Here is an 11,537-nt window from a genome sequence, read left to right on the forward strand (position 1 = left end):
AGGATCATTCAGATCATCCTCTTCCTCACCAGCTCAAGAACACGCCTCCTAAGGTTGTTCTTCCACTGTACTACTTCATCCTCAGCCTACCTCGAGGCTAACCCACCACAAAGTAGGAGTAGGGTTTTACACCGCAAGGTGGCCCGAACCTGGGTAAACTGCTCTGTCCCATTTCTTTCTAGTTCATCGAGCTAAGCCATGAGAGGGGTGAGTAGGCAGACCGAGGAGGTCGAGTTCTTCGCACGCACCCCAGAGTTCAAATCTATCGAGGGTCTGCGGAGCCCAGAATCCGACATTGTCTTTTCTTGTTATTTTTCTTTATGCCATCATATGTTGCATCATGGTCATATCAAGTGTTGCATTGTGCTGATGTCATTTTGCATTCTCATAATCAGCATGTGCATTGTGCTATTCATGCATGAAATTTTGTTGCATGCCCCATGTGTGATCCATGCATCACCACCTCTCCTTCCTTCTCTTTCTTTCTTTTTGCAAGTGCCATCTTGCCCTCCTCCATAAATGTTCAATTTCTGACCTAACAATCTTACTCCATGTCCTAAACCTCTCTGCCAAATTTCATGCTTGGTTAGATTAAAAAATGTCCAAACCAATTTTATTAAGTATGAATTTAATTTGGTTAGATTAAAAAATGCCTCAAGTTTTGGTTAGATTAAAAAATGCCTCAAGTTTGAATTTAATTCAAACTTGTTTTATTTCTCTACCTCTAAAAATGTCCAAACCAATTTTATTAAGTAGGGCATAATTCCAGGAGTCTAGACATATTTTTATTTCTCTCTAGTTCATCCTCTTTTTATCTAGCCTTTTCCTTTTTTACTAGATGTTTATTTGATAAACAGAAGGAGAAAGAAAATAAAAGGGCAGAACCCCTCCATAACCTGGGCCTTTCTTCCCTCCAACCGGCCAGCCCACTTGCTCCTTCAGGCCCATCAAGCCCACCGGCAAAAGGAGAGTCGTCCTCCTTTGTATGGCGCACATCCAGGGCACCATGTCGACGAGCTCATCGATTTGACGGTCGTCTAGCGTCCCTAGCCCCTATTTAACCTATCCTAGACCTAGCCCTAACCTCCCTCGATGTAACATCCCAAATTTTCAATTTGGAATGTTATACACTATATCATCTTTGCATATCATATTTTATTGCATTTTGGCTGATCCTAGAAATTCTACGCAACTCAAGGACCCTCTGAGAGAGTTGGGGATTTCACTATTTTCATATTTGAGTTTTCTCAAATTTTGAAAATAGGATCATTTGATTTTATTTATTTTATCTTCAATTATTTCTATTACAAAAATATGAGAGAGAGAATAAAATGATTTTCCCAAAATAAAGAAATATTGAGGATTTAATAAAAAAATCAAATAAGATTATATTTTGGTTTTATTTGCTATTTTATTCGAATTTAGGAAAAATGCGTGTTTTTCAAAATTGCATTTAGGCCCAAATAAATGTTCATCCTGTGCGGCTTGATTTTAGAAGCCGGGGAAAATTTATTTCGAGATTTTTGGAGTCCGTTTAGTATTCCTTTTGTTTTTTCTGAGTGTAACTATTTAAAAAAATCCGAACCGACTTTGGACCATAACCGGCCAGGACTCCGCCTGGCCGGGGCTTTAAATAGCCGCGCCCCAGGCCGCCTCAGCCAGCCCAGCCGCTTCGCGCCCCACGCCCAAACCCTAGCCGCCACCGCTTGTAGCCGCTGCCGCGCCGCCGCCGCCCCGCCGCCGCCGGAGTTCGCCGCCGATGAGGTCGAGCCACTGGTTTTTTTAGAAAACTGTTAGGTTTTCACCTGTTTTTTTGGTTTTTTTAGATTCGTTTTTTAGATAGATCGGTTTTTTTAGTTTAGTTATTTGGCGAGCGTTCGCTCGTTCGTTTTAACGAACACGTTCTTCATTTAGATCCAGTTAACGAACGTCCGTTCGTTAATCTGTTCGTTGTTTTCTTTTTCTCGGATTAATTCCGCGATTTTTCTGATCGCGATTCCTGATCCGTTTTTCGTTCTAGTATAACTTTTCGCTCGTTTATTGGAATCAGGCGATTCAAGCGCCTGGAGTTTCGTCTCGAAACCCTCTTTCCGTTTAACCAACTCAAACAAGTTTTTGCCACTGTAAAAATTGCCCTAGATCCAGAATAGTAAATGAAGCTTGTTTCTTTTGCCGTTTGTCTTTCGTTGCTTCGTTCGATTTGATTCTTTTTGCCAACCGGAGTTCATAAGTTGAAATTTCTGGTTAGATCTCTTATTTGAGTTTTACCTGTGCATTAGTTGAGTACTCATTGTATGCTTGTTTGTTTGCAATAGAGTACCCGGAGTGCGCCGCTTGCTACTTCGAATCGCTAGGTTTTGCGGATCATCAGCAAGGCAAGTAACACTTTGATCATACTTCCAATTACCCAGTTTTATTGCATTAGATCAACCCTCACACATTGCATGATTAGGATCTAATTAAATTATGGGTTTGGGAAGTAGTTGAGGCAGTACCTATTACCTGTTATTATCAAACCTTTGGGAGTTACTTCTACGTTTGCTTATTATGCCATGCTATGCTAGTAGACGTGGATTGGGTGAGTGAAATCCATGACATATGTGACATTGTTAAATTAAAAGGTTTATCTAAGGTGGCAACTTAAATACACATCTGGGTGGATTGAGGCACCTGGGTATTCCAGCGATTGCTTGTTTTCTTTTGGACCGCCACCCAGGCTCAAAGGGATCATGAGATTATTCATGCTAGAAACTTTCGTGTGCAGCCACAAGCTACTACGGGCTCTAGCATGTTTGAGTAAGTCGTGCGAACTCTTAAAGTGGTAGACTAGCAGATGTAGGGGAAAGTAGGTGTAACGGTCTAGCCGATCGTAAGGTGCTAGCGCTTCTGAAAGACTATGTCTAGGTCATCCGTTTCTCAAACAACATGTAGTGCGAGAATCCCAACGGAGAAGATCGAGTCTTGTGGGGAAAAGTGCGCAAACCTCTGCAGAGTGTATAAACTAATCATGGTTAGCCGTGTCCCCGGTTATGGACATCTTGAGTATCTAGTACCTGGATTATCATGTGAATCTCATCATGTTACTCTAAAATCAATTTTGTTGGGTTTTTGATGATGCTTAATTGGGATTGAGAATGCTGTCAACCATTCTCAATGTTTAACAACTACCATGATAGTTAAATAAAATTTATTTCTTTGCAGTAGGGAAAAATTGGCTTTACGCAAAACTGTAACCATAGAGCTTTCCATCAGCCAAATATGCATGTAGTATAGCCTATTTCTTTCATTGCTCTCTATGTGTTACATTGCCAGTATATTCCATGTGCTGACCCGTTTCGGGCTGCAACGTTAATGTTGCAGACTATTCAGACGACGATTAAGGTGCTTTTAGGTCGTGGTTCTATACTTAGTGATGTCGTTGGAGTTGATGGACTCACTTATCTTCCAAGCCTTTCGCTGTTATCGTTATTAGATGGCCTTAAGCCATATTTATTGTAATAAGCTCTCTTTGGAGACACTCGATGTAATAAGTGTGTGATTGCTACTCTGTTATAAATCCTTTAAGTACTGTGTGGTGTCAGCATTACTGATCCAGGGATGACACCTGAGCTCAGAGATTGGACCGTTTGAGGTCTGGTCGCTACACTCGACCACTTCCACCCCTCTCCTTCCCTCAGCGCCGCCATGTAAGGCTAGTCCGCACACACCGTCGCCATGTCCTCCATGACCCGAGCAAGCTTCAGCTCGAGCTCGGGATCATCCATCTTATGATAGTTTGGGAGGGAGGAGGTTTTGCCTTGTCGTTGTTGATGACCATACAAGATATACATGAGTGTTCTTTCTCAGGAGTAAAGATGAAACAACAACAGTAGATTTAAATATGGAAATGACACCGAGTTCAAGAATTACACAATGGATGATTTCTTTAGTGATGAGGGGATCAGACATTAGTATGCCACATCACACACCCCTCAACAAAATGGTGTGATAGAGAGGAAGTGGCACCCATAGAGATGAAAAGTACCATACACTCAATGAATATAAACCTCCTTAAAGCTTTGGGTTGAAGCCATCAATACCGTGTGTCATGCATCGAACCGGCTCTATCTCTGCATGCTCAAAAACAAGACTCCATATAAACTCAGGACTAAAGACTCCATTAAATACTTTATTGTATTCAGAAATGGGTGTTTCATTCTCAACAAGAAATCTCAATTAGCTAAACTTGATCCAAAAAATCACAAGGGCATCTTTATTGGATATGGATCAAAATTCATATTGTCGTGATGCAACATAAAGAATTTTGTTGCTAAAAAGGAAAATTTTGCTCACATGTTAGTGAAGTTGACATGCTGCAGCATGCTCAATTGCCATGCTACACAGGAGTTGCCATACTACAACAGGTTGAACATGCCAAATTGCCATGCTAATCTTAGGTTGCCATCGTTACACATGAAATTCATTCTAGATGGTGTATGAGGGTGCATGGATTGCCACGTCTGTTGCTTTAAGATTTACACATGAAAACTAAACGTGCCAGAGAACGTTTCTAAAAGAATCGCTCATGGTCAATGTGTTCAATAGCTTCTTCGTATTGCAATGGATCTGATTGAAGATGCTCTTAGAGCAACCATAGTCGGGCTCCTCAAATGCCATCTATACGTCTGACCGGACGGTCAGGTGAGTGACCGGTCACAAAATCGTGACCCAGATAGGCTCCTCAAAACCGGCCCTATACGTTTGGGCAGACCGACACCCCTCATATCTTCGACATATATGGGCCAGCTTGGACACACCCCGATGCATCTGCCATGTTAGACCAGATAGACCAGGCCCACCTCATATTCCACCAAATTGACCAAGTCCAACATACCCACCGCCCTCCTCATGCGTCTGTCCTTCATTTCCCGTGTTCGAGTCGTCTCCGTCCTCCACCCTTCCTCCCCCATCCACGCCACCGCCCTAGATGTCGACCTCAAGTACCTCGTCCCCCGCTGCCAGCATGGATGATGCATCGGTGTCGTCTATGGGGGTGAGCTGCAAGGCGGAGAACGTTGCCCGAAGGGAGCAACGAAGGAAGCAACATGAGCGGGCTAGCGGCGAAGGAGGTTGTGGACACCAAGGAGGATCTGTCCCTTCTCCCACGCCTAGTCGTCCCCCGCGCGTCTGGCCTGGCACCAACGGGGAAAGCCACCACCCGCTCCACCCGCGATCGACGATGATCTAGTGTCCGGATGGGTGATTGCAGACAGATTTAGGCAAATGGAGGTGGCCGAGATGGTATGCGACTCGTCGCAACTGCAATGGGTGCAGACAAGTGGGCAGCACCGACACTTGTTCTATCCAGGTCTTGTTCCACAAAATGTCCCGGCAAGACATGATACTTTTTTTGATCCATTTTGTATCGCTTCATTCATTATTTGCTATGTCATTATATCAATTAGTTTCATATGTCATTACACCAATTAGTTGCATATGTCCTTGGTTTGTTTGGAATCATGATCATTTTATGATAATATCATGTTGGACATGATCAATGAGGGTCAAGAGCTTATGGACCCTATGGAATATGACCTGGGGGGGGGTCCAAATTGTCCTATGTTTGATGTTGGGGGAACATCGGGCACTACCAAGAAAAAGAAGGCAAAGATACCCAAGGCAAGATGTCTGACATTCACAACATTTGAGGATATTTTATTGGTTGAATCTTGGTTGGCCACAAGCATGGACCCTATATGTGTCATAGAGCAAAAGGGCAACCTGCATTGGGAGAATATCGACAAGCACTATCATGAACACAAGGAATACGTGGAGCCGCAACCTATCAATACCACCCCGCAATGTGACCTATCTCCAACATAGATGGTCCACCATCCAAGACAACGTAAACAAGTTTGTTGGCCACTATGCTTTCGTGCTACAATAGAATCAATGTGGGATTGTAGTCACAAGCCATGTAAGTTGAATTGCTTCGTTTTGCCATAATTTGCTTTCCTAGTTTTTTATGTTACATTCTCATGATTAATTTGTACCAACAAACTGAAAAGAAGCCATTTGGTTTTCGCCATCATTGGATGAAATTGAATGGCAAACTAAAGTGGATACAACTTGTGAAAGATCTCAAAACCGGCAACGAGATGTTGAAGGAAATTGATGGCTCAAGCTCCAAACCAATCCATTGTATTGGATGACAAAGCAGAAGAAGTTGTTGGGGAGAATGGCTGAGCTACCGTGTCAATGAATAACTGGCAAGTGATGGGAAACAAGTGGGAGAAGGGTAGAGCCACCCGTGATGCTGCGGCGACAAAAATGTGCACCATGTAGCCAAGCATTTTTTCACGAGGGAGGAGAAGAAAGAGGAGATGTACAAAGTCATGTTGAATGCGAAAAAGAGAGAACGGATTGGGACCGAGAGAGGGCGAACCACAAGTTGCAAATTAAGAGGAAGAAGATAGAGTTGGAGAAGAAATAGACGTGTGTCAAATGGGAGATCGAGAAGGCCCAGATTTTTGGATCAATAGAGCTTGAGAAGGAGAGGTTGCAACTTGCTCGAGACATCAACGAGTCGAGAATAATGTTGGTCAACGCAAGTCTCTTGGATGCTGAAGGTAAGAAGTGGCTTGAGGGAAATAAGAAGGAGATCAACCCGCGTAATGAGTACGGGACACCGAGAGTGGGCATCGAAGCAGCGAACAAGACATGGATGGCGGCCATGACAGAGCATGCGACACGAATGGCGTCCGACAAGTGATTCACCACGTCGGACAGCCGTGGTCCAGACATTTAATTTCATTATAGCATGTCTGGATTGTAGAATTGTGATTTAGTTTGCTTCGTTGCATTGTTGAATTGTAATAAATTTGAGCTATATGATGGACATGCGTGGATTTAAGGGTTTATATACAAGGAGCGTAGCTGTCCGATGGTAATTTACGCCGCCGGTGGTTGTGTCCAGACGCGTTCATAGATTTTTAGGGGGGCGGATTTGCCAAATGTGGATGTAGATGTAGTATGCTTTCCGTTTAGTTTCGGTAGATATTTAATTTCGGCTTGTATTGAACTCTCCTATGCTATGTAGTAGATGAACTGCCTTATGCTATGTTTGATGAACTCTGATGATCTATGTTTCCGTACAAACTAGAAGTTTGAATATGCGGTATTAGTTGTAGGGTCTGTTTTGGATGCACGTCCGGTGTCCTACAAAAATCATTTTCGGGATGCCGTAAACGATTTTTGCGAGACGGCGAGTTGCGGAATCAGCTAGTTATACCGGTAAAAAGAAGGAAACGAGTTTTTTAGGGGTAGAAGGAAAGCCAAATGTGGATGTAGATGTAGTATGCTTTCTGTTTAGTTTCGGTAGATGTTTAATATCGGCTTGTATTGAACTCCCCTATGCTATATAGTAGATGAACTGCCTTATGCTATGTTTGATGAACTCCGGTGATCTATGTTTCCGTACAAACTAGAAGTTTGAATATGCGGTATTAGTTGTAGGATCTGTTTTGGATGCGCGTCCGGTGTCCTAAAAAAATCATTTTCGGGATGCCGTAAACGATTTTTGCGAGACAGCGGGTTGCAGAATCAGCTAGTTATACCGGTAAAAAGAAGGAAAATAGTTTTTTTAGGGGTAGAAGGAAAGCCAAATGTGGATGTAGATGTAGTATGCTTTTCGTTTAGTTTCGGTAGATGTTTAATTTCGGTTTGTATTGAACTCCCCTATGCTATGTAGTAGATGAATTGGCTTATGCTATGTTTGATGAACTCCGGTGATCTATGTTTCCGTACAAACTAGAAGTTTGAATATGCGGTATTAGTTGTAGGATCTGTTTTGGATGCGCGTCCGGTGTCCTACAAAAATTATTTTCGGGATGCCGTAAACGATTTTTGTGAGACGGCGGGTTGCGGAATCAGTTAGTTATACCGGTAAAAAGAAGGAAAAGAGTTATTTGTAGGGGTAGAAGGAAAAGAGGTGTCCTCTTGTGCACGAACTTCCTGGATTGAGGCGGCCCATGGGCTTCTCTTTCCGCTCACACTCTTCTTTGCCCCAGCCACCAAGATTCAGTCAGTAATAGGTACACATCTCCTCTTGTTCCAGCATCTCCCGAACCCGAACCACGCCGTCCGGTCCACCCCGAGAGGAGAGCGCAGCGACATGCCGGCGACGCCGACCATCATCGGTGCCCTGCTGGGGCTGGGCACCCAGATGTACTCCAACGCCCTCCGGAAGCTCCCCTACATGCGCCGTATAGCCCCTTTCCCATCCATCCCTCCCTATCCGCCTTCCCCTTTCCTTTGTTGATTTCTTGATCTGTCCTCACGATGCATCCTGCCATCCATCGGCAGTCCCGGTTCCTTATTTCGTCTGATCTGTAACCCTTTATATGCCTGCAAGTATGTGTTGGTCTGGGCGCCTTTGTTGGCCGTAATAGCGGTAGATTTAGGGTGTGGTTCTTGATTTATGTTTAGTACGTTCTTAGATTGGGATTCGGTCACTACCTTGGCCTTGACAAGACCGAATGGTAGGATTTTCTGTAGAAAGTTCGCGTAATTTTCGGTTGCAGTACTACAGTATGTTACCACAATTTTACTGTTTGACTTGATTTATGAACACATACTGTCGAAATAGTAGTTCCTTTTGTTCTGATCCCCTCATTTCCTTGATTTTATTATCTGGCTTTGTAACGTTCTAGTTGTAGGTTTGATTCCTTCTCATGTGATTTTCCCTTTTTGTTTCAGATCCCTGGGAGCATGTGCTGGGAATGGGTCTGGGTGTTGTGTTTGTAAACCAACTGGTGAAGTTTGATGAGAAGGTAAAGGTGGACCTTGACAAGATGCTTGAGCGTGCGAAACACGCCAATGAGCAGCGCTACTTTGGTTTGTGCTTATTTCCTCCCAACATTTTGGAATCCTGATTGTATGCTACTCCCTCCTTCCATGTTTAATTGTTTATAAGTCCCGAGGCGCGCGCACAATTTTATGGTAAACTTTGACCGATGTTTGCGCAAATGATATTTGGTTTATCTGCACAAAAGTTATGCCATTACGAAACATTCTTCAATACGGGTCCATGGCATCACTTTTCTGTCACGGAAACCTTATACTAGTAGTATTGTTGTTGGTCAAGGGGCTCTTAGGATGATGATTAGTGCTGTTTGAAGAATTGTTACATACTTACATTATCACAGTAATAGCCTTTATATGCCTTCATGAAATCTATTGTGGTGAACTAGTGATCTTTTTACCAATCAGCTTGGTAAACTGTGCACTATTGATTCAACCAGTGTTGCTCACAGTAATGGTACTAGATTTGCAGAATGACTGAGCAGCATACACATATCACTACTTAAAACATGGAGGTCTTTTCTTGATTTTGTGTTGATTTTTCGAATGAAAGTTGGTAGCTTATGAGGTAGATTCGCAAAATTCACTCTTGCCCTTGTTTAAACTGTGAATGGCATATGAATTCGAAGGGTTTCAAAACTCTGGGATTTTTTCATATGACATCCGGGATGTAGGTTGAACTAGCTTTCTGAGAAACATCCAGATCACTTTCCCTGAAACTATAGGCCTCCTCTGTCGAAATCCAATTTCACCTAACCCGCTTCACTGTTTTCACCTGAATTTAGTAGATAGCCGCGAACCACAGAGGGCGAGGGTTTTTGGAAACTTATCCAGATGGAGCCCAGTGCATAACTTTAAGTCCTAAATTCATTTCTTCTGATGGGGATATACCTATGTTCGTCCTTGTATAGGACATGCTGTGCATAGTCGTTATTTCATATAAGAAGCTTCTAGCAAATAAATAGGATAAATCAATGCACTGTTGGGTTAGAGATCTATGTACTTTACAAAAATATTAGAGACCCTGACAGTAATGCATTAAACAGATCTATATCCTTTGTTGCTCCCTAGTAGCATATTAAGTGGTCAGCCCCCCTGGCCCCCCTGGCCCCCCAAACACGCACAAACATAACCCTTACTACTACCCCCCTGGCTATTAGTACCTTGCAGAGGTGTGGGTTTTGCTCTCTGCTACCTTCCATCTCGATTTTCATTCTAATCTAGTGTGTTAGCATGCATATATGCAAGTTTCAACTTGTCTCCTGATTGTGTATTTGTGAAGATTTTGCTTCATTGATATGTTAGCCATTTTATTTCCAGTTTTCTTTTTTTTTCTTATGTTTAATCAAGCCGTAAAACTTGATTATATCTGCCATCACCTGTGATAGTCCTTAATTTCTACTCTCAAGCTTAATATTTCTGCTCCTTGCATGCATTTTAATTCTTACTGGACTATTGTTTTTTGCAGTCTTTATTAAGTTATTGACTACTATAAAACTTCAATTAAAGAACTAATAGTCATCACATTTTTTAGAGCATAATTTACTATGAATCACCGTATGCCGTGTGCGGCTGTTGCTCTGTAATGAGATACCTATCATATGTACCCACAAAGTGAATACCGTAACAAGAATCAATATTGCCATTACCTTTTTTGGTGGTAAAACAACCAGATAGGTGGTAGTTTCCCTCCTATCATTTCAGATATGGAGGGAAAAAATCATGGATCGAGAAATGGAGATTATGCGGAAACAAGGCAATATGCTGGAAATGTTAGGGTGAAATAATGAAACAGAAATCTGTGAACATATCAGATCAAAACTTGATTGATTTTGTGACTGCCTTTTTATCAAGTTATACACTGTTTACTGACTTGGTGCTAAAGCAAAGAGGGAGAAAGAGAGAGAGAGATGGCTGCACCGCCTGCACGTGATATGACCAATCTCCAGTTGTAGCTTTACTGAACTACACATGACATATATGTAGTGCATCTCCATTTGCTTGTCTCGTCTCTTGCCTTTCTTTATCTTCTAGTGCTGGTAAGGTGGGAATTAAACACAAAATTATATGTTATAACCATGACATCTGACTTTTAGTGGAGGCCTGGAAGATCAGTATGAAGAGACTTGGTTTTTTTTCTTCTTGAAACTGCCTGACTGTATGAACTCTTCCTGTAGAAATGACCAGAGCAGTTCAATATGTTTGATACCAACAGTTGTAATGCTGCATAGTGAATAAATGTTTGTACCATGGTTGATAGTGCGCGCAAGTAATCTAACATGTGCTATGTAACTTGAGAATTTTGTGCACATCAAAAGCTACTTATATGATACTCTATTTGATATTGTTGTGCTCATAGACTTTTGTTCAAATTTTCTACAGACGAAGACGACGATTAGCTGTTCAAATTTGTTTGGCGGCAACCGGGGTTTTTTCAGTTTGCTTTGGTCAGAAAAACTGGCTCCGCATTTCATCTGCGGTAGTGTAATAAACTGATGTTTCACAGTACTTGGGTTGTACTTGTACGGGAGACCTTTTTATGGTACTTGAATCTGATTGATCACCTTGTCTGAAGCATCGTTATTCAAGTTCAAATGATGACTTATGGTACCTGTTGATTGTGCAAAGCAAATGATCAACTTATCTACCTCATCCTTTCTTCTTGTTTTATCATCCTTCTGATTGTCAGCAGGAAT

The 11,537-nt window shown here is 42.2% G+C and overlaps 1 protein-coding gene across 2 annotated transcripts; it reads left to right on the top strand.

Moving 5' to 3' along the window:
- Nucleotides 1–8,052: 8,052 nt before the first annotated feature.
- Nucleotides 8,053–11,453, top strand: LOC119354358. 2 transcript variants are annotated; one of them, XM_037621089.1, is made up of 3 exons: nucleotides 8,053–8,243; nucleotides 8,737–8,914; nucleotides 11,224–11,453. In XM_037621089.1, the coding sequence occupies exons 1-2, from the start codon at nucleotides 8,153–8,155 to the stop codon at nucleotides 8,910–8,912; spliced, it is 267 nt and encodes an 88-aa protein (XP_037476986.1). In that variant the 5' UTR covers nucleotides 8,053–8,152; the 3' UTR covers nucleotides 8,913–8,914; nucleotides 11,224–11,453. The 2 variants fall into 2 exon arrangements, with proteins under 2 accessions (XP_037476986.1, XP_037476987.1); XM_037621090.1 differs by having other exon boundaries at nucleotides 8,057–8,243; nucleotides 8,737–8,874; nucleotides 11,224–11,451.
- Nucleotides 11,454–11,537: the final 84 nt, after the last annotated feature.

The sequence above is a fragment of the Triticum dicoccoides genome, chromosome 2A, assembly GCF_002162155.2.
Source record: "Triticum dicoccoides isolate Atlit2015 ecotype Zavitan chromosome 2A, WEW_v2.0, whole genome shotgun sequence".
In the NCBI taxonomy this organism is placed as follows: domain Eukaryota; kingdom Viridiplantae; phylum Streptophyta; class Magnoliopsida; order Poales; family Poaceae; genus Triticum; species Triticum dicoccoides.

Coding starts and splice junctions, on each gene's coding strand:
- LOC119354358 (XM_037621089.1), top strand. CDS start 8,153: ATGCCGGCGACGCCGACCATCATCGGTGCCCTGCTGGGGCTGGGCACC. Junction 8,244..8,736: donor GAAGCTCCCCTACATGCGCC/GTATAGCCCCTT, acceptor TTTTTGTTTCAG/ATCCCTGGGAGCATGTGCTG.